Source organism: Lonchura striata, chromosome 1, assembly GCF_046129695.1.
Source record: "Lonchura striata isolate bLonStr1 chromosome 1, bLonStr1.mat, whole genome shotgun sequence".
Classification (NCBI taxonomy): domain Eukaryota; kingdom Metazoa; phylum Chordata; class Aves; order Passeriformes; family Estrildidae; genus Lonchura; species Lonchura striata.
This window is the reverse complement of record NC_134603.1, coordinates 93,991,948-94,015,731: the sequence shown is the minus strand read 5'-3', so window position 1 is coordinate 94,015,731 and position 23,784 is coordinate 93,991,948. Positions and strand designations below refer to the sequence as shown.

At 38.8% G+C, this 23,784-nt stretch overlaps 2 protein-coding genes across 4 annotated transcripts in view; one reads left to right on the top strand and one right to left on the bottom strand.

Annotated features, from left to right (window-relative positions):
- The window catches only part of LYRM4 (LYR motif containing 4), an 85,991-nt gene extending 76,612 nt beyond the window's left edge, over window positions 1-9,379 (bottom strand). Inside the window, exon 1 of the mRNA XM_021534771.3 lies at window positions 9,220-9,379. Coding sequence (XP_021390446.1) covers window positions 9,220-9,305 — 86 coding nt within the window. The 5' untranslated portion in view covers window positions 9,306-9,379. The remainder of the gene's footprint in view (window positions 1-9,219) is intronic.
- Window positions 9,377-23,784, top strand: part of FARS2 (phenylalanyl-tRNA synthetase 2, mitochondrial) — a 229,318-nt gene continuing 214,910 nt past the window's right edge. For all 3 annotated transcript variants that reach the window (XM_021534747.2, XM_031503941.2, XM_031503942.2), the window contains exon 1: window positions 9,377-9,410. The gene's annotated coding sequence lies outside the window, so the exon portion shown is untranslated. The remainder of the gene's footprint in view (window positions 9,411-23,784) is intronic.

The window sequence follows — 23,784 nt, the reverse complement described above, 5'->3', positions numbered from 1 at the left end:
ATCTGGCTTAAAAGTCAGTAACTCAGACAAGTCCCAGCGACAGTTACTGCAGGAGATATTAGGAGAGGAAAAGAGGTACTAGGAGTGATCTATTTTTCATAAGATTTTTAGCATAACATTTTATGACCAGGGAAGATTACCTTCCCTTTCACATGAGACATGACCTTCCAACAAATTACCAACACAAGTTGTAGAAGCACGAAGTTTCCAGCTAATGGCAGCAATAATTTGCACTGATAGAGAATTTCTCCTTCAAGGGTTTCAAAACATGGTGGGATATAAAAGCCCACCACCTAGCCTTAAAGTCCATGCAGGTCAGTAAGCACGGCCACTAGTTCACAGAACAAGGAGTTATGTACAGATATATGACCAGTATACTTGTATGTCCAACCCTATATTCCTGTAGGTTATATGACTATCTTCATCCCAGGCTATCCTTGCTTTTGGAAGTGACTGTGAGACTGCCACCCGCAGTTTGATAAATATCTGTATTTCCATGCAAAATCTGCAAATAATGGGCAGCAATTTTGGGTATAAATGATGAACTGAAAATAATAAATTAAATGTAGTAAAAAATGCACTCAACAGCTCTGGAAATCAAGAAGCCTATTTAGTGTTCTACATTAAATGCATTACTTATTATTGTTGTGTAAACAAAACACTTGAACATTTATTTTCATACTGTAAATTAGTCAGATCAGGGTAAAAAAACATCTTGAGTGAGACATCTAATTTATTTTGGCCAGTGATAAACTACTTGGATCAATCAATCAATGTTTCTCCCTTCAAAACTAGTTTACATACAAAGACCATGAATTTGAAAACCTGTTTGCTAACTTATCGTACTAGAAAAATGCTGTGATATGTTAGATGAGTCAAAAGTTTCAGATGTTTTCTGAAACTTAGTAGCAGGTCAGTTTAATGGCAACACAATACAGTTCAATTTGACATTGTCAGTAGAATTCAACCTATAAGCTTCAAGGCCTGTGTTATGCATTTCATTTGAGCTGTATTGACTTTTAAAACATTTTCCTGAGAAGGAGGAAGTCAGATGTTATTTAAATTAACAAAAAAACTGAATATATTTGGATGGATGGATTAATGAATTATTGTTTCACAAGGAATTCTATTAATGATTCAATCCAAAACTTTATCAAATGTGATGGTTTGTACCTGGCCCCTTCCACTTTTAGTTCCCCCGTTTTTAACTGCAACAATACGAATAAATGATGGTTCTGAACCACACCCCACCCACATTTGGCTCTTTAGTTGCTTTTCTAACATAGTCTGCAGAAATTTACCATTCACGCAATGTGCAACTCTCACAAGATAAAACAATTTTCTCCAACACCAAGGTTCTGTGGAAATCTACACACACATTTCTCCCTCCTGCTTAGGCAAACACTAAATGGATGTTTGCATCTGTGTGTGACTACAAGTGAGTATTGTGATAATCTGTATGTTTGTTGGGGAAATATAATGCCTGTAAATAAACACTACCAAGCAACAATATCATGTGTATCCTGCAAGCAAATCCTAGTTAGCAGAAATAATATCCTGTGCAAGACAGAGACAACTCTGTAAAGACTAAACTTTTGGAATACAATTAATTATTTTCATAGGCACCAAAAGTCACAGAAGTTTAATTATAAAAGCTTCACTACCACAAAGGACTAGTGATTACTAAGAATATACTAGAATGAATTACAGTCTCAGGGAAATATTTTAACTTTTTTTTTCAGACACACACTTTCTCTGGCAGTAAAAATAAGACAATATTACTTTTAAACAAGCTAAGGATTTAGAAACAGGTCTTTAATGCTTCCAAACCAGGATATGCCAGACAAGCAGACTGAGAAGGATTGTCAAGACCTGTTGATGGACATTATTTTCTAATAAGACTAACACACCTATCATAGACTGTCTAGTCTCCACAGTGGATTCACGGCTTGCTTTAAATAGGGAATTTGCAAAAAGGTTACTGAGATTGCACAGAAGTGAGTTCTAGATTTCTTGATACCAATACATTGATATATGCATACACTCAGGTAATATTTACTTTGTGCATATGCATCTTTAGAAGCTATAATGATATTTAACCAATTGCTATTTATTTTAAAAAGTTAAAAAAAAAAGAAATATCTGAGCAACAGCTTTTCCCAAGACTTGTGTGTCCCAATAGCCTGTGTCTACTGTATCTTGAATCATCTGGATGCTAGGTGGTCAGCATCTTTTCATCATGGACAGCATAGAAATGAAGACAGAGGAACTAAGGAAAGGAGAAGGTTAGCTGGGGCAGCATTTAAATACATTTTAATACTGCAGCTATTTTACAAAGTGCTTTTCATTTACCAGAAATCATAAGCATATGTGTATGGGTATGAGCCACTGCCAGAGGCAGTATTTTTTCTATTACTCTTATTAGTTCTCAAACACTACTGGTATTTAAATCTTATTTAAAAGGAAATATATCCCTGTTCTTCTGTGCTATACAAAGAATAACAAGCAGCCACAGCAGATTTACTCATTTTGGGTGCCTTTACTAAAATAAAATAGCCAAAACAGTAGATCAGTCTTTTGAGGAAGCCCCCTTCCAAATATTAAATTTAATTTTTCCAGAACTCTGTATGCTCTCCAAACCCTCCCTCCAAGTTACTACTGTTCAAAATACTGCTCTGCAAAAAAAAAAAAAAAAAAAAAAAAAACACAAAAACCAAACCAAACAACAACAACAAAAAATAACCCAGGAAAATTACATCAGACTTGATGCACAGATATCATTAATTGTTCAGGAAGAGTGCAACTTTACAAGGGTAAAGTGCAGGTATTTGAAAAATGACAATCACTGTTGAACTATTAAACCAACGATAACAACTCCTAATGAACAAAATAAACAGAATTTTGATGCTATGATTTTCAGTTGGGTAATGTTACTATTAAGAAATCAAAGTATTTGATAGAACTGTTTACATTCGTTGTAAAATTTCAGAGAAATATGTTATGAAGGTAATTAATGGCTACGTTTTGACATTTTTGAAATAGAGTGTTTTGGTTGTCTTTCCAAAATATTTTATACATATATAATACTGAAGTCAAATGGAAATACTTGGATACCGTCAGACCCCAATCCAAAACCATGTTCTTATACCTGTAGATTTTCCAAAAATAGCATATAATTTCCATTAAAATACTTGTATACTTAAAATGCTCTTAAAATACTGACATCTCTATTCAAGCATACTTAAATCTGACAGAATAAGGCAATATATAGAAAAATGCTTAAAATTATACAATGGCAAAATGGCATGTGGTCACTGAAATAATAGCCTAAATAGAACTCTCCCCAAAAAGAGGTATTAGTGAGGCCAGTCACAAATCTGTGTGACTGCTCCACAAAATGATGTGAAAATGTGCAGTGCCTGTTTGCCTGTGACTCTGGGTCATGCAGTTCCAGGCCAAAACAAGTGGCTGCACCAGTGTACAATGGAAACCACCCTGGACTCTGGAGAACCATAGCTGCTTGCAGCCCTGACTTTTCCACACTTTCCAAGTAGATGACAGAGAACACCACACCACACAGTAAATGGGAAACTAATCTCAAAAAATCTTAAAGTTTGTTATCACTCAGAATACAGTCAGCAATTTCTTACAGAGAAGAAAAAATAACTTATCTGCCTTCTTTGCACAGCTGAGGAAAAATAGATACTGTAAACTACAATTCTGTCACCCTACACCTACAAAGAAGTAAGACATCTCTGCTGGACAGAAGAGACAATTTTATTTTTTTCCTGCATTTTTATCTCAACTGCAAACTATCATTTTGTTCAGAAAACCATGCCTCTCTTTTCTCATTATTGTCTTGAACTTTTCTTTTGTTTAATCACCATTTAGACATTTTTTCCTCCCTAACACACAGAAACAATCTGCTGGCAGACCTTGTCAATCACAAGCTTCATTAGGTTATCCAGTGAGAAAAAGTCTTATTCAGCTTGGATAACTGTCATACGTAAAATTTTAACATGGCTGATAAAACACCTAAGTGATGAAAGTGCAAAAAGAAACACTGTCAGGATTCTATAGACAAGGAACTAAAAGCAAAGTAGGATTTTTCCATTACTGTGAACAAATAAGGTATTCTGTGAGTAAGAGAAAGAAACTCGTTTCTCTAGAAGAGTGGTTTTTTAGAAAATTTTACTTTTTGTAAAATGTGTGTGAGTTATGTCCTCAAAAGAGTTCTTAACAGCTTTATGTCCCTTTGAAGAACAGGTCATCATGGGTCAACTTAGCCTATACTTGTGCAAGAATCCTGGTGCTCTCATGAAAGAAACTGGGTATACAAAACTTTCTATTGTGGAACTGGGTATTAAGATGTCTCACTATCAAGACCGAGGCAAAGTGGGGAGTAAACACCTTGGCCTTTCCCTTATCCTTTGTCACAAACGATAGAGATTCTCCTTAGCCCTTATTTTGTTGCTGATATATCTGTAGAAGCATTTTAAATTTTCTTTTATGGCAGCAGCCAGATAAAGATCCAGCTGGGGTTTGGCTCTTCTAATTTTCTCTCTGCATAACCTCATGACATCCATGGAGTTCTCTGGCATAGTCTGCCCTTACCTCCAGGTCAAGAACTCTGAAACTCTGCCTTTTTTTTTTTTTTTTTTTTTTTTTTTCCCTCCCCTGGGTTCCCTCCAGAGTTCTCTGCTCAGCCAGGCTGGTTTTCTTCCCTGCTGGCTCTTCCAGCACATGGGGAAAGCCTGCTCCTGTGCCTTGAAGATTTCTGTCCTAAAGAATGTCCAGCCTTCCTAGAAACCACTATCCTCCATGACTGTCTCCCTAGCGACTCTCCCAACAGGTCTCCTAAACAGGCCCAAATCTGCCCTCTGGAAGTCCAAGGGGGCAGTTCTGCTGATGCCCCTCCTTACTTCTGTGAGAATTGATAACTCTCTCATTTCAGGACCACCGTGCCCAAAGCATCCTCCAATCTTCTCATCACACAACAGTCCTTTTCTCTTGGCAAACCACAGTTCCATTGGGGCACCTTCCCTACTTGGTTCCCTCACCAGCTGCATTAGGAATTTATCTTCCACACACTCCAATAACCTTCTAGACTCCTTTCTCTCTGTGGAATTATATTCCCAGCAGACATCTGGTAAATTGAGTCCCCACAAGAAAAAGGGGCAGCAATCTTGGGACCGTTTTGTGGTTCTGTGTTCCATGAATCCCTAAAATCACATCAACAACTGTGTCAGTCAAAGTAGGAAAAGCAACTAGCACTGAAAAAGACCAGTGCAAATTATTTTGCTCAGTTTTGTTCCTAGGTTAGCAGTCATTTACAAAAATCAGATTTACCAGTTTTAAAATCTTGAAGGACATGTTTCAGATGAAACTGCATGCATTCAGTTAACTTGTTTCCAATGCAAAACCAATCAACAAATTTGTTTTGACAAATTTTCTTCCCTGATTCTTCTATATTCTGGGTAGCTTTATTAGTCAAATAATAGTGCACATTCTAAAAGAAAAATCAAATTCCATTAAAATGCAATTTAGAGAGACGAGAAAGAAATGTATCTATAAATAAAAATACAACTTCCACCACTTAAAAGAGAACATAATGGATAACTGAAAAAAATTTGCAATAAATCATTACATTAAAAAACATTAAAAAATTATTTGCAGATAAATTCCAACAGAGAGGCTCAAACCTTCTGACATTGCACATAACTACAAGAAATTAAAGAAACAGAAAGCAGATGAGCTGGAAGCATGTCCTATGATGTTACCCTGAACTTATTACCCATTGTTAGTACCTTTATAGGGTCAGGAAGGCTAGGGATCTGAAAATCATACTAACTTGGTTAGCTAGACTCTGGAGCTTTTCCAGGTCAATGTCATAATTGACATCTGCATGCAACAAGGTGAGGTTAGCCATGATGCTCTTTGGATAAACCTATTATGAAAACCTTCAAAAAAGGAGATGACAAACTCTCTCAGGGAAGACCTGCTCCAGTTCTGCACTGCCCTGGAGAGACCTGCCTTCCAAGAGATTCCCATGTGTTAAGACCACTGAGATTCAGTCACATTAAACAAACAAGAAATTTTAAAGTTTTGATTATCTTAATTTGCAACCATATGTGTTTTATTGGCTTCCATAAGTTTATAAATTCTTTTGTGTTCTGTACCCAAATCAGTCACAACATGCCATTATTTAAATCACTAATGATATTTAGAAATATCACTTAAATCCATTTAGTTGAGACTATAATCCAACATAAACCATATAAACCATCAGAGGTTCTACTTTTTGTCAACCAAGCAGAAGAAAATAGTACACTTGTTAAAAACCAGCTCTTTGACACAAAACCTAACGTCTTGCCTCTCTGCATATTGATTTTCCTCTAGTACAAATCACTCGCCCATGCTCAGACTGTCTGCTTGGGTAATAGGGCAGAAGGGCAGACATGAAATTACTTACAGTCTACCAAATTCTCTCTCCCTGCTGTTAAAACCTGGCCTACAGCTGGCCTACACTTCTGGGTGTCCAAACACCCTGTGACATTTACTTCGGGACACTGGAGATGCTTCTGTGTTATTCCGAAGGCTGACAGTGGTGACCTCAGTTACTTTAAGACAGTTACTTTAAGGAATATATTTACTCAGAGAGACATAAAAAAGTTGAATTTTCTATCACCATCTACTCATACATGTGTCTGGTTTTGTCTGGGAAGTAAAATTAATTTTCTTTCTAGTAGCTGGTACAGCGCTGTGTTTTGGATTTAGGATGAGAGTGATATTGACAATATCTTAGCAAGCAGGGTTTATACTAAGTCAGGAAGTTTTCAGCTTCTCACATCAACCCACCTGCAAGTAGGCTGTGGGCTGCTGCTCAGGAACTGGCTGGGCATCAGTTGACAGCAACTGTACTGTGCATCACTTGTTTTGTATATTCTAATTATTATTATTATTATGCATTCCTTTTCTGTTCTATTAAAACGTCTTAATCTCAACTCACAAATTTTACTTTTTCTTCCCCCTCAGTTCTCTCCCCCATCCCAAGGGATAGGCGGGAGCAAGCAAGCACTTGAGTGGTGTTTAGCTGCCTGCTAAGTTAAACCAGAGCAACCAAATTAGGAGAAAAAACACAGTAAACAAATAAAGAGACATTAATTAGCTGATCGTACTCCAGACATACTCTTACAAATACACAATTTGCAGTAATAAACTATTCAGATACTGTCTAGCTGAAGTCATGAATCAATAGTCTGTAATACCTTCTACTTGGCTGCAAGTTGGTTCTTCACACGAAGTCCTTGGGTTAACTCCATGAACTGCCATATCACATTACAGCAGCCCTGAGGACACGGCAGGGCTGCTTATCTTGGCAAGCAAGAAGCCAATGGGGTGTCCTTTTTACCTATGGGTGTGGTGTAAACACTGAGGCAGAACTGTTTTGGTCGGAACAGACCTCTAAATGTAACAGCTGCCGAACATTTCTTGCTATGGCTTTTCATGCTCACAAACGTGTCTACAGCATAAGTTTTTAGACAGTTTCTGATTTTATAGTATCTAAGGATAGCCCCATCAGAACCAGAGATCTATCCTTTAAGGAAAGGCGCAACTTGCACTGTGACGTGGTGTCAAAAAAACCAGATCTTCCTGGTAAACACACCATATCATTTATATCCTTTACAATTTGCTGTGGACTTCACTTCCTCACTGCTCACCCCAAAGTACAAACCCATTGCTGGAAACACGCCACGGCCCAGATATGAGCTTCATTCAGCTGTTTGCCAACTGCGCATCTCAACCCATCTCCATGATTACAATCCTGCCTTTGTTAGCCAGAACAAGGGTAACCAGGGACACTCAGGACAGCAACGAGCAGGAGAAAGCCTTGATAGCAACAGAATGTGTTACAAACACACATTGCTGCATGGAGTCAGCAACAAATGTTTATTAGCACCAGCTCATTTTCAGCCCCATAGTCCTTCTTCTCAGGGCACTCCCTCACACCTGAGGTTTGTAGAATACTTGTGCCTTGCAGAGCAAAGAGCTCACCACAATTATGCAAGTTTAAAGGCTTCTGTTCCCAGTTCTTGCCTGAGAGATGATTCACAGCACAGGTAGCTCACATATCCCTTCCCGAGGTCCAGCTGAGTGGTAAAGTAAACGAACTACCATTGGGCAATGCAATTCTGTCAGTGTGGGTGAGCAGCACCCCCTGTGAACACAGCGGATAGCTAAAGTGACCAGGCCTACACCTAACTTTTGCCAAAAAAATGTGCATGCCTTTCACTCACAGCCAGAGAAGGCAGGCAGAGAGCCTGGTATCCAGTTTGGTCGGAAGAGTGAACTCTGATTCCTCAGTGCACCCTGAGCATGGACACAGCACATGGTGCCAAGTTTTGGCAATAGCCTGACCCCAGCTCTCCTCTGCCAGGAAATCGGCAACACACGGAGCAGACATGAGCTATATCAGGTTCACAAAATTACAAAATCATTAGGATTGGAATGGATTTCTGGAGATCATCTAGGCCAACCCCTGACAAGGGAGGGTCACCTTGAGCAGGACCACATCCACATGGGTTTTCAATGCCTCCAGAGAGAGAGACTCCACGAGCTCTATGGGCAGACTGTTCCAGTGCCCCACCATCCTCGTTGTTAATAAGTTCTTAATCATGTTGAAGTGAAACTTATTGTGCTTTAGCTTGTGGCCTTTGCTCCTCATCCTGTTGCCACCGAAGAGTCGGGCATTATCCCCATGACACCCATCCCCGAGACATTCACACGTATTAATGAGCTCTCCTCTTAGTCTTCCCTTCTCCAGACTAAGCAGGCCCAGCTCCCAGTGTCTCCTCAGAAGAGAGATGCTCCAGACCCTTCCTCATCTTTGTGGCCCTCCACTAGACCCTCTCCAGCAGCTCCTTGTCCTTCGTGCATTGAGGAGTCCACTCCCAGCACAAGTACTTGGGACAACCTGTCCTGTCCCTTCTTCCTAACATCCATCCGCTGGTGCTTTTGCGGCAGTGCAGAGGGCCGGGGGCTGCCCATTCCCTGCGCTCCGAGCCGGGCCCGGCCCGGTACCGGGCCCAGGCCCGGTGCGGGTCCCGCTGTCGCTCCAGGGCACGGCTCGGCTCCTCCCGAGGCCGCAGCTCCGTGCGCCGCTCCCCGCGCCCCGGCGGCGTGCCCCGCGCCCGCCGCCCCCGGAGCCCTTCCCCGCACCTGTAGTTGTAGCTGCTGAAGCGCTGGCTCTCCCGCAGCAGGGCGCGGTACAGCCGCAGCACCTGGGCACGGCTGGACGCTGCCATGTTGCCGACACCGAGCCGCTCCTCCCGCGGCGAGGCCCCTTTTCCCCGCCCTCCCGCCGCCCGCGCCGGGCGCAGCCGCGGCGGAGCGGAGCCGCAGGGCGGGCGGTGAGTGGCGGCGGCCGCGGCTCGGCCGGGCCTGGCGCTCGGCGCGGGCGGGGCCGCGCGGGGCGGGCGAGAGCGGGTCCCCGGCCGGGGACGGCCCGCGGGCGGCGGGCTCGGGGCGCTCGGGGCCGGTTCCCGGGTCCCGCCGCGTCGGGCCTGCCCGCAGCTCCGGCAGGGATCCCAAGGCGCGACTGCCCGGGGGTGCCTGCCGGGCTCGGCCGTGCGGCTGTGGAGGGCCCGAGGGCGGGGAGGGGAGGCCCGAGCGACGGGGAAAGCGAAACCAGCGCTCCGATGCTCGGCCGGCGCAGCAGCGCGGTGTGCGCGCCCCGGTGTGCCGCAGGGGGAGGGGGGTGCTGCCGGGGAATGGATGTCGGGGCTGGAAAGGAGCAACAAGTGATGTGTGCAGGGGGTTGCCTCGGAATCGCTGTATACATTCGCAGTCAGAATTCATGTACTGGAGAGGATTCCCCAGAGGCCACGAAGGTGATTTAGAGTCCGGAGCATCTGTCTTCATGAGGACAGACTGCGGGTGCTGGGCCTGTTCAGTCTGGAGAGCAGAGGACTGAGAGGGGATCTCATTAATGCATCTGAGTATATCACAGGTGGATTACAAGAGGCTAGCATGTCCAGTGATGCCCAGCAAAAGGACGAGGAGCAGTGGCCATAAACTAGAAACCAAAGTTTCACCTCAATGTGAGAAACAACTTTACATTAAGGATAGCAGAAAAGGTGGAACATGCTGTGCAGGGAGCTTGTGGAGTCTCACTCTCTGGAGACAATGAAAACCCACCTGGATACATTCCTGTGTCACCTGTTAGGAAGGTTGTACTACATGATCTTCAGAGGTGCCTTCCAACCCCAACATTCTGTGATTCTCTGAAATCACTATAGACAATTGCAGTCATTGTACATCTGTGCTAGCGTACCAGGGCCTGTGTTGTTATAGTGATGTTTGAATTGTTCCTCTCTCAATATCTGTTTCTAAGATGATTTCTGTTATTTAAACCACATGTCTTCCTTTGCTGAAATTTTTGCCACTGCAGAATAAACTTAACTTTGTAACTTGCAGCTATATTTAATACTGGTTTTTGAAGTTTATCAGCCATTTATTTAGTCATAGAATCATTAAAGTTGGAAGAGACCTTTAGTCTCCAGTGCATCTGTCCACCCAGCACTGCTACTGTAACCCCTAAACCATCTCACCCAGAGGCACATCCAGGAGTCTCTTGCCCACTTCCAGGGATGGTAACCACCATCTCCCTGGGTAACCTATTCCAATGCTTGACCCCCATAACAATGTATTTTTCCCCGCCTAATATCTAATCTGAATCTCCCCTGTCTCAGTTTAAGGCCCTTTCCTCTGGTCTTCTCACTGCAGTCACACAGAAGAAATTAGTCCCCACTACTAGAACCTCCTTTCAGGTATCATGACAGGGTTCCTGCTTTTTTCACAGGTTGCTATTTATATGGTAGGTGTTTAAAACAACTGCCATGTAGATATTCCACATGTCTCTGGCAAAAGTGCTTCAATTGCCACTTCTAATTTAACTCATGTTTTATTGCATATGCATTTGAGTATTAACATCAGTTGTACATCTGATGCAATTTACAGTTCATTGCAAAGAACTAAAATAGTTCTGTGCTTTTGGATGTAATTAGTATAGACATGAATTTATTTCAAATTTACCTTCACAGATATGCTGTGTTTTAGCAATCCTTTTAGGCTTTGGAAAACTGAGAGTTTTTGTATGTAGAAAATTTCCTGGATATTTTCTTTATCTCTTTTTTCTAGTTTATCCCAAACTATAAGTATTACAGGAAATGTAGAAAAACATATGCAGCTGCAGTACTGGGATAAGCATCATGCTTCTGAGGCCTTCCCTTATAAGTTACAAACCAGTGTGTTTTGGGTTAGGTCTTGGCATTCAGGACACCCACATAGAGAAATACAAAGAAAGCATGCCTTTCATTTGCCAGTGGGATCAACCAAATTCTCCTTACAGCCCAAGCCATGTTGTTAAAGCAGATTGCCATGCCAGAAGCAAAACCCATCTGGGGTGCTGGTGCTCCCCATCTCTGCAGCTGTTGGTGGCTGGGCAGCACCAGTCATAATACATGTTACAAAAGAACTCTGGCTTTGTGTCTACAGACTTACCTTCTCTGAAAGCAGCAGTGGCCACTCTGCCCTTTTTTATGAGGGTGGGCTTCAGACAGCTTAAAATGATATGGGGCTGTCACATAACAGCCAAACTTAGGTTTGAGAGTTAGCAAATTTATGTGATACCATACTGTTGATGAGTGTGGCAGTTGTTCCATCTAATTTTACAATAGCCCTCAGGTATTATTGCAAATAAAGTTTTCACAGTATAATCCTCAGCTCTAAAAGATGAGGGTGTAATTGGGATGAAAGCATCCAGCAAATTCTGTTTACAAGAACAGTATTAATTTAATGTTTGAAAAGTAATCAGAAATAATTTTTAGATAGCCTCAGATGCTAATTCTGTTCCTGAAACTCCCTAACAGTTTTTGTGAATTTTAATTTTTTTTTTTAAGGTAACCCTGTTTTTTCTTGAAAAAACCTAGAAATATCCTATGTTTAGAATAAGCAGTAAGCCCATACAGTGGATGATCAAATGCAAAGTAAATTTATCAAAGGAGAAAAGTCTTTCCTCTTGTCTCCTTTTTCTAGCTTAACCTTTAATACACTCAAGGACGGTATTTTGTCAGAAAGGAGTCACCTTTGTGCAGTTGGGTTGGCACTGTTAACTAGAAAAATTAATGACTTTCTCCTGCATTTGTTGTTGTGTTTCCTTGGAAATGATGGGTTATGGTCCCAGAAGTTGTATCATTCTTCAGGAAGTGGACAGTGCTGTGGCTGGGATACAGGTGGTTCTGCTGGCCTTTGTTTATGTGCACCACTGCAAGCCTGCAGGGCATTCAAAGGACAGGCACAGCCCAAATGACCATTGCATGTCCTGTGACACTGGAGCCTCTGTATGGGGAATCAGCAGTAACCACTTCATTAACTGCCTCCTCACTCCTGAGGGGAAAACTACACCCGGATTTAGCGTGGGTGTTCATTTGTACAGAAGTCTTTGCTTTCAGCCTTTGGTCTGGGAAGGAACGTGGTATGTGCCTTGCCTTTCTGCATCTCTTGGCATAAATAAGCGCTTTGAGAGGGTATAATGGTATCAGTACCTGGAATACTTAACTGTGTAGCTTCTAAAACAGGGGAGGGAGGGAAGGAATTTGGATGAAGTACCTGCAGGACCTGTGGACTGGAGTGGAAAAGAAGAGCTGTTCTACTCTATGGGACGTATTCGATGTCTTGTTGTCTGTTGGTGAATTGTTCCCTGTGGTGCATTATTCCAGCTTCATGACATGGCACTGAACACTTCCAGCGCTTTCCTGGTATGCTGCTGTTGGTTTCCATTATTTTTCTTTGGGGATCAGAACGATAATTGATAGTTATGTGATATTATAATCTCTTTTAGTATTTGTTTTTCAGTTTGTGAAAACATGCTATTTTTTCCATGCAGCAGAGGTGTGGTGTTTATTTTCTTGTCTTAGTTGCTTGGTAGGGTCGTGCACAGTGAGATCCTACATAGTGTAGAGTAGGACCTTTTAAAGAAGGATTATAAATCACAAGAATTTTGGGATTTCAGTGACAAATGTAACAAACTGTAATTTAACATGTAACAAATGTAACAAACATTAACATTTAACAAATGTAACAAACTGTTCTGTATGGTGAATTAAGATTGCCACAGTATCAACAGGAGGCCTTGACTGACTGTGCTATTTAAATAAATTGTATTTCATTGGTTGCCTGGTAGAAAAGATCATTTTTATTTAAAAGGAGAAGCTTCGGTATTTCAAATCCAGGTATACTTCCAAATTCTTTGTGCATTTAAAAAAATTCTACCTGCAAGTTCAGAGGGAAGAAAATAATGGTGACAAAACTCTTCTCTCAGCTTTTTGTGAGTTAGCCCATCTCTTTCTAAACTGAATTGCAGAATGTTGTGTATTGTTTAAAGTAAGATTGTAAGAACAGTGATAATAGGAAAACAAAAATGCAACCATTAGTGCATTTCCTGTTGCAATACTTGGTCTTCTAAGGGAACATCTGTTTTACCACTGTACCTAAACCTTTCCTGGTTCATGATCTCTTGTGCTGCAAGCATCAGACTAAAAGAAACACTGAATTTTGTTTTCCTTCTTGGCCACAGTTTTATTTGTTTTCCTTCTTGGCCACTTTCTAATTTCCTGTGGTGCTTAAGTCCTCCAGAGGACTTCATGGGCATTGTGTTACATGACAGTTAAGCAACTGGACAGTTCAGCAGTCATAGGATAACTTCTGGATCAACGAAAGGCAGTGTTATACAGTGTATGGGTTTTGAAAGACGCTCTTAGTGGCCATATGTTGGTAAATTTGTTCGAAATGCTTGAAATAAAAGATACTGTAAAAGTCAGAATTAAAAGGATAATTTTGTGTTATAGGCAAAAGAATAACTAATAGGGGATTAAAATTACCGGTAATGCTTAAATAGCTCAGTGTGTAATAGTTGCATCAACCACAAATGACACTTCTAAACACTTCTAACCTTAATGCTGATGAAAAGAACCCAACAAAAAAATTAACATATTTTTACTGTGTGTTTTTTTATCATCCTGAAATCTTGCTCAGAAATTTAATAATGAAAAGCATAAAGGGCAGGATTTATGAAGTGTTCTCATCCATGACCTCATAAATTCTGAAATGATTTCTTTGCTGTGCTTTCCACTGTTTTATCAAATTTAGCCTTAAATAACTTCTCTTTCAGTGGGAAAATATATTCTACGTTATATTGTATTGCTGTTAAGAAATGTTTTGTGATGCTCATCCTATGCCGCCCTCTTCCCTGAGTTCATCCCACTTTTTCATTTATGCCCCTTTAGAGTGTAATCCTTCTCCCTCCTCTGTGATTTACTCTATCATTGTATTTCTCAGTAGCTGTCAGCCAGACAGGCTAAATTATGTAGTTACTTTTATATTTTTTTCTGCCCTTTTTCAGAGGATATTGAAAAATTTAGCTTAGGAAGCAAACTTAGCAGTAAAACAAGGACTGGTACTTTGTTTAAGAAAAACTGAGATTCTCTTTGTAGCTGCTCCTGTATATTTTTTGCTGACATGGGATTTCCAGTGTGGCAGGTTGGTTAAGAATGGTACTGCCAATCTTTTGCATTAAAGATCATGATTGCACTTAAGACGCTTTGCTAGAGCAAAGTTCTTTTTTCATTTGAGCTTACTTTTTGTCATGTATAAATGTGTATGTGAGTGTGCAGAAAAACATGTAAATATGTATTCAGGCATGCACATGGTCATGCTGTGGTGGTGAACGTCATGCCCTTCATCTCTGACTCTCCATGTTTCAGCCTTGGGGATTGGTGCACAGCTAACACAGTGCTGTGGGCATTTTTTCTGCTTACCCAGTCCCATGTCTCAAGTATGTGAAATCAAAGACATCCTGCTGCTTGTGTGCATCCCAGTTTTTCTGCTGCCTGGATTGTGGGCATGGCCTTTCTTGTCAGCTAGCTTCACTCAAGGACTACTGCTTTAGTCCTTCCCTGAAAATCTGCTTCAAGTAGCTGTTTTCTTATTAATAATTCCTGTGTGATTATTTGTTGGAAACAATTCCTAGATTAAAGTATCAACAGTTGTAGAAGTATCACATTGCTATGAGGTAATGTGGATCTGACGTAAGAACACCTGTTATCCAAGGACATATCTTTCTTTTAGTAAGAGGAAAATTAAGCAAAATTGTTGTGTACAGTGGATGGGTAAATCATCAAGGATTGAGTGGATTTTAAGTAGGCAGTCTGTTTAGTTTTCTGACTGTGGGATGAGGGGAAGGGGAATATGATTTTCTACTTGTAATACATTTTCATTTTATATGGTGCTGTGCATCCATGTATGACTTTTTGTTCTAATAGCTTGGGCTTTTGATCCAGGAAAAAAAAATCAACAGTTTGAATAGGAAGCTGAAGCCAATTGTTTCTAGAGATGAAAGAAGACTATGGAGCAATGCTTTAATTGAAATGAAGAAAACAACGTATCAACATAGCCATATTAGGGATTGAAAGTAATGGTAGAGTTTAAGATACTTACTTCTGCATGTTCCTTGACATTTTTGATCTTTCATCTTGTGTTACTATTGGTTTTATGTCCTCAGAGCTCTGACAATGAGTGATAGTGCATTAGGGACATGTTCCTGTATATATCATGCTTCTGATGCATTTGTAAGATCAGCTGACTTGTCAATACTTCCTTACATACCTTCACAGTTCTAGATAGAACTCTCTTTTTTTTTTTTTATTTTTTTTTTATTGTATTTCTGCTTCTGTTTTTTTATATCTGGAGTGACTGTCAAAATTTTTCTTTCAGCCTGAGAAGGAGCAAAGTACTGACTAAAGCTAACAGGCAAAAGAAGCAGAGCTGAAGAAAAATTATCTCTGTTTGCAGGTAAATAAGTGAAAAAAAATAGCTTTCTGAATTTTTGACACCAGCACTGCCAGCCTTTTTAGTTAGTAACAAGTTTTCAGTCCCTCTCAATTTTAATTAATAATTAATTTTAATGTATTTTATATTAATTTATTAATTTTATTATTATTAAATTATTTATTATAAAAAAATTTAGTTTATTTAGTAATTAAAAAAATCTTTCTTCATCTTCACCAACTGCTAAGGACATGTATGATAGCTATATAAATTTGCTTTCCATATAGAATTCATGCATTTCCGTATTCCTAATGCAAAGAAAATTACGAGATTTGAGACATAAAGATAGGTGTTTAACAATAATAAGAGAGAGACAGAGAAAGAGGGAGAGGTAAAAGATAATCTTCTGAAGAAGAAATTCAGAAGGACAAATTTTATCATCTTTGAATTGGATTATGTCGAGATTCTTGAAAATAATCCCTTTAAAATCTGTCTAACTACCTAGGCAATAAGTTGCTGTTCAGTGTGAGAAGAGGTGGCAAATTAAGTTCTCCTCATTTTACATGCCAGTTATAATTGATGCAGGATAGGATAGGATAGGATGCGATGCTCTGATGAATAGAGAATGAACTCGGGGAGCTATGGAGAGGCAATAGTTAGGATTTTACAAACCCCACCATTAGCTTTCCAGTCTCTTACCTGTGTGACCTATGTGGCAGCATTAACGAAAGGCAGTGTATGTCAAAGGCTCCTAATAAGGTTTGTGTCTTCCCTCCAACTGGGAATGAATTGATTCATAAAATTGATTTAGATGGGGATTCAGACCTATGAAGTGGAACTGCCAACTTTCCAATAGGGATGGGTTTATATTCTGATGAAAGATGAGAAAGAGGAATGGGGGAAGAAATAGTTTGAAATACTGTTCTGGGAACATTAGTGAGAGTTCATCTGTCTGGAGACTTAAATTAAGTATCTAATTGTTCTACAGTTTCTGTGATTAACTTTTTCAGGTATTTTTTGTAGCCTAGTATTGGTTTTGACCAAGGTCAGGTTGTGGAGATTTTTGTTGTTGTTGCTGTTGTTTTATTTTGTTTGTCTGTGTATTTGTTTTAACCTGGTGGTACACATGCTTAATTTACTTTAATTCATGTTTATGCACTTGATTTTAATTATTGTTTAACTTTTTCCTTTTTTGGAAGTGATCCTGGTGAAGTAGATGTCTAAAACGGAGAAGACAGATAAACAACAAATTATCAGGTCCTCACACAGATTTAATAGTACTTTTTGGTTTGTGTGTGTGTATGTAGGATTTCAAAATTGATTTGATCTCCAAGAAAGTTTTCAAGACCTTGACTGAGAGTGTTCTTACTTTTGAGAGAGTTTGCATAATTTTTTATGCAAATGCTTTCTTACTTTGACTATGAACACAGCTTTTTTTCAACATTCGTTTTAACTTTGATTTTATTATACTAATTACTTACAGTGTGAAAATTGCATAGTGCATTACACCAGCTCTTCCCATGGGAAGGTAGTATTGTAAAATGGACAGATATGGTATTGCACATGTAAAATTATCACATATTGAAGAGGTAATTAAATATTGGTTCTATATATGTTTGTTGAGCTTAAAATAGCTGCTTGCTTCTTATGTTGGCGTCCTAACTTAGTCAAGTTTTATGAAAGAATGTTGTTCTAAACACATAGATGTGGCTTGAAAGAGGTTAACTTTTTCTGTTTCCCTTCTGTCCCTCTTCCTCCCTGCACAGATTGTGGTATCTTATTTTTATACTGCCATTGTATTTCTGATTTGTTGTGATAGGTTATATTCTTAATGTAGTATTCATTCTACAAACAGAAACTGCTGGATAGACTTGAAGTGTGTATGTAGGAACACCATGTTTATTCCAGTTACTTTGTCAGACTTCCTGAGTTGTTATTTAAAGGATTCCTTTTTTAATAAACTAAATTTAAGAGATATTGCAGATTCTACCAAATCCAATTTTGTTACCAGATATTTGGAGTTCATTTGACCCCAGTGTCCTCTGGGGTCTCAGTCCTGACCCTGAGTGGCAGACCCTGCTGGGCCTGTGTGGAACATAATCTTTCAGCATGTGGCAAATTGCAATTCTACAGATGGTTTTAAAGAAAACAAAACAATTATTATGTTTTAATTTTGATTCTCTCAGTATGTAACAGATGTGGCATTAACTGAAGATTGTTTTGTCATATGTGACCTTAAGCTATAATAACATCTTATTCTTCATTAATAATAAAAACTTGATTCTTTAATATTGTTATTTTCTTTACTTCCCTGACTTTCATATCATTTTTCACCTAGTCCATGTGTATGTCTTGGCTCAGAATGAAAGATGAGAGGATGTTGCCTTTGGTATATAAAGACTAGATGGACAAATACTTCTGTGTTTAGTCTTAAATACACACACACACACACACACATATATATATATACACACACACTTCTGTGGCATAGTCTGAGATGTGGATTCTGAGTTCTATCTTAAGTTTTCTTTCACTGAGGCTTGTGGAGGAAAATGGGACTTGTAAATGTCTGGTGTCACAGAAGAGTTCTCTGACATTATTAAAATAAGTGGCTTTCTCAAGGGCTTTCAAACAGAGATTTTCTTTTGTTCTTTGAACTGGGCTTTGTCTAGAGTGAGTATATCAACATTAGCCAGTCTTAAGGAGATGTTGCCCAGGAACATCACAGATGTTAAAACAGGAAGCTACTTGGGAACCCATTATCCTAGAAAGCTGTGAGCCATGGGCTCAAGTGTTTCTCATTTTCTAGCATTAATGACAAAGAAATAAGTTAGCAATACTAGTCTTGTTCTTTTTAGTGTGATACCTAAAAGCCTTTGTTTTTAATCTGGTGGTAGCGTGGTAGCAGGACTGCATGGAGACACAATATAAATCTGTGTTTTAAGTCATGCTTGACTTGCTTTGCTTGCTACAGAATATGTTGGAACTAGTTCTTCTTTAACAAGTTATTGGAGATGTCAGCACCTCTGAAATGCTTTAAAGGCAGTCATGTTCAGATGTAATCTAATACAGTGTTGTGAGGTAGGTTTGCCTGAATACATATGAATTAATCCTGGCTCTAAACGTTTAACAAAACCATGGTACAGTTGTATCAGGAAATTATAACAGGATTGATCAAATGCATTTTAAAGTTTGACTTACATTTATATGAATAGGTAGAACTTTAAATTGATGGAGCTTATATTTATAATGAATATTTATAATCGGCATTGTTTATAATTCAGTGTCAGTTGTTGCAGTTGAAGTATTTGTAAGGAAAAGACTACTTTTTTTACCCTTAGGCTTTAAGCATAATGAATGTATTTATTTAGCTGCAGTTACAGAAAATGTTTCATAACATAAGTAGAATTTTGCAAATCAGGTTTTCTATCTTTTGGTGACCCATATACATTCATAACTGTAGAATATGCAAGGTAAAAATTTTAAGCTGGTTGATGGAGGTTGGCTTGGTGGTTAATTCTTGAGTGTCTTCTTGGGTACACTTGTCCTTAAAGGAGCAAAATAAATATTTCATCTTGCAGCTCAGCTGTGTATTGGAAGACTGAGGAGGCAGTCACAGGCTTGACAGTCGTGTGGGATTTAGAAAAGGTGCATTATCCATTCACCTGTAGTCAATTTTAGCTCTGGAATCAAGGAAATAATAGCAAAGTAGTTGAAAAATAAATATGTAAATAGAGTAAATAAGTTTGTTAAAAAGACCAGGGTAAAGGAAAGCAAACTTAAAATGTTTAGCAGTGCAATCTGACTTCATTTTTGTTTCACCTTGTGAAATTTGTTTTGTTGTGAGACCAGCTGTGTTGAGACAGATACTGTGACTGTGTGAGACTTGCTGGTAGAGCTATCTGTATTGTTTTCAAATTTTGCTGTTCACGAGAGTCCAGTGTTTTGTGTAGGTTAAATGGGTTGGAATGAACTGTGTCATTTAGAAACTGATGTGGTGAGTTCTTTTGGGTTTTTACAACATGCAAGTTAATACTGCACTCTCTGTAGGCTAGCTCCTTTTCCCTACACTTTTGTTTCTTTTTTTTTTTTCATGCTTTTCTCTTGTTTGCATTCCATGTGATTTGGAATCAAATGTAAGTGATGATACAGAGTTTCTAAACAAATTTTGTTATCTGTAACATGGCATATATTTGCAATTCTAGCTGAAGGCTTTGGGTTAATAGTTCTTGAGAGATGAAGGGGTCTTCTGCTTCTAGACCACAGCAACAGAACACAACAGCCTAAGCCACTAACACACACATGGGACAATAAAAACCATCTGGTGGTTGATTTCTATTTCACTCACTCAATAGAAAAGAGCTTCAGTGATAGGAAATTGTACAAAAACAGTAAAGGTTTTCACATTATGTAAGAAAAAGTGTTTCAGCAAATAGAATTTTCTTCTTAGTAGGTCCCATTTAACATTTCAAAGACGGTGGGCTCTTATTAAGGCGAATGAGCTGGAGCGTATCTCTTTTTCCCTCAAGAGCTGTATTAGCAGGTGGGTAAATTTATAGGACTCAGGTTTCACTCATTGTACCTTAAACTGTAAATCTGTTATCCTGTAACTATGTTGTACTCAGGCAAGGGCTGACCATTTCTTACATGTCTGGATCCAGTAAAAAAGCCCTGCTAACATTGGTTTTAATTGGATGCCTAAATGTGTCTCTGCAGAAAACTTCCCTGTCAAAGAGAAACAGAAGAAAGACAGCAGGGATTTCAGTCATCATTTTCTGACATCACTCTCTTTATATCTCTTTCATCTCACACAGTGGTTGAGAGAGAAGGGGCAAGCGGACTGGGAGATCATTTCACATCTGGTTCAGGATTTTCGGGCTCCATGAGAGATGATTTTGCCTTGCATGGGAATAAAATTGTGCAACTCTGACTTCCTGCTCATGAAGTTCCCAGTGGCACAGCAGAGTTGTCTAGGGCTTCTGAGTAGGTACAGTGAAGGAAACCTGAGTAGTAGCTGTAGTAGCACTATTCCCTTCCCATTGGTATTAGTGTGTTTCTCCAGCATGAAACAGAAGGAGCTGATGATTAAAAAAAAAAAGCCCTTTCCAACAGGAAATGCTTGAAATCTGTCTAAATCTGTCTTAGAATACAAAAGATATGAGGTGGACAACTAGTCAGAGCTGGATACATAAATGTTACTGGGACTATGTCAAAACACCATTTTTAGATGGAAAGTGAAGTTTCAGGCATAGACACTATTCTTCCTGTTGAAAACTGACAGCTTCAGTTTTTATTTAATTGACTGTTGATTCTTGAACAGGAAAGATTATTTTTGTAAAATTTAATTTCCTGTGTGATACTCATTGCATTTGAGACATCATGCAGTGGCTATTAAAAGTGATGCATATATTAAATTTCCAAATAAAGATTTTAGAGCAACTCCTGCCCAGCTCTATTTTAAAGAAATAAGAGCCTTTAGGCTGATTTGAAAGGACATTTGCTGAAACCATGGCTACAAAGCATGTGGATGGCACTGGGAGATGAGTTTTGAGATGCTAAAATTAAATTATAATTTTTAATACAAATATTTATTAAAAAAGAGAATGTGAAAAACATTGCTTGTAAGAATTGAAGCAAAGGCTATTCAGATAGGTTTCATAAATGTTATGTCCAGTTTACTGAAGTTGTTTGGCAATAGTGACATTGCATTTCAAATGTAACTAGAAATAGATATTTGATATGAGCACTGATTCTTTTTTTATTTTTCTTTAAATGACATTAACTTGTCTTTCTGTTAATCTTAGAAAGCCTTATAAATTTTGTGCCCTATTTCCAGTACATTGGACTAACATTTTACATGCTCAGGTATGGCAATATATTGTTGCAGGGGTGAACAGTGGAACACATAAATAAATTTATAATGGATGTGTATTTTTGTGAAAGAGACAGTTGAAATCTTTTAAAGCCATTGATGTAACAGTAATATTAGCAGTCAGTTTTCCTTCCAAACATGGAGGAGCCTCTAATTCACCTTCATGGAAAAGATTACTTAATTTTATGCAATGTAGTCAACTGTCAAATAATTAATTTAAAATTCAGATCTGAGGGGAAATACAGAATCACAAAGTCTGTAGACTCATATGGAGTCCTCTTCACTTTCACACTGTTGGAGTACTTTTTGATAAAGAAGAAAGAGGATGGAGTAGCAGCTAGATGTCTGGAACTGATCCACAGTTCATTGAATTAAATTGAAATTTTTTTTTCATTCACTTTGATCATCCTTGGATTAAACCAGTATGCATATGATTTAATTAGTAGCAAGCTCGGGAAATGCTGGGATGTTGGCTTTCTAGTTCCTTACCTACTGAGATGGAAATTACATAAACCAATATATTTGTTTGTCTATGATATGGCAAGTGCAGAAGTACTCACAGTTGACTTTCCTAGTGGTGGACCTCCATTTAAAAGAGACATTTTATGCTAAACCTCTTTTTCTTCCTTTATTTATAATGATAAGCTCATCTTTTATTCATTACACTTAAAACAGATCTATTTCTATGTCTTTGAAAATATTTGTATTCTGGAAAAGTGAGCAAATTGTAGGTTTATTCTATGTCTAATTTTGAAATACACTAATTCCTTTCCTCCCCCAGATGTTATATTTAACATTAAGGGTTAAAAATGCAGTTTTGATAGGTTCTCTTTGACTCAGAGCAATGAGGTTCTCTAATAGCAAATGTTTAATTATCCAATAGAGTATATTTTTTATCATGGATCACATTGATGGCATCTCTATCAATGCTGTCATTTAATTTTTTTTTTTAATTATGTAAAACAGTGCAGCTTCATGTTGGGATACCTTTACATTTCTGCAAGTTTGAGAAGCAACCAGAGAAAACTCCTTTGCTAAGGGCAGGTTTGTAGGCAGAGTTGTTGGACAGTCATAGTTCAGAATCGCTAAATTTCTTTTCTGAAGCATTTGAAATGTTTTTACCCTGAACCAGATTTCTATCACCTTGTTCCTTCCTGTATTGTTCTTTATTAGGTGAGCTGCCCCAATGCTTTTCCTGGGGCAGTTGGTGAAGTTAAGGTCTGGCTTGGGACAAGAGAGGAGGGGTGGTGGGAGCTGGCTGTGGGTCTTGACACTGGACACAGAGATGCCATGTAGGTGTGTCCTGTTTGCTTTCGCAGACCCTGATGGGAATCTGAATGATTTACAGTCTAAATGTTTATGAAATCTAACAGGCTTCTTATGGATTAGTAACATAAATAGGAATAGTATAAAAATCAAGGGAGAAAGGCTTATAAGCTAACACCACAGTTTCTCAATTTAGCAGTTGTGTAACTAGCCATAAATCTGCCACTTGGGTTTGCTTATACTTTGGGTAGTTTGTAGCACAATAAATAAGAATTCTCTAAGGTGTCAGTTACATACCTGTCAATGAAAACTCACCTGAAAAGATTAGGTCTGTGTCAAAAAATATTTAAAGGAACCTTGTTTTTTTTTTTTTTCTCAAGGGCATTTAAGAGTTACTGAAGCAGCATTAAATACTGTACTATACAGCATTAAATACTTATACTGTATGATGCTCAGGTTTTTTCTCTACCACTTTACAGGAAAACATTCTGCAGCAACTGCAACATAACACATAGCATAGGCAGAACTTTTTGTGGTAGACATTGCTTTCTCAAATAAGCATGGCATATGCTTAAGCCATGCTGATGTGTTATTGTTTATCATCTACAATGATTTTGGAGTGTATCATAAAATTATTTGTATACTTGAGGGAGTGATCCAGACAACAGAAAAGGAATTAAGTACGTGATCTAAGTATTTATTTGTTTTATATGTTTCTAGCTGCTGATTGATGAGTTTATATTGCTACTTCTGCATTTGCA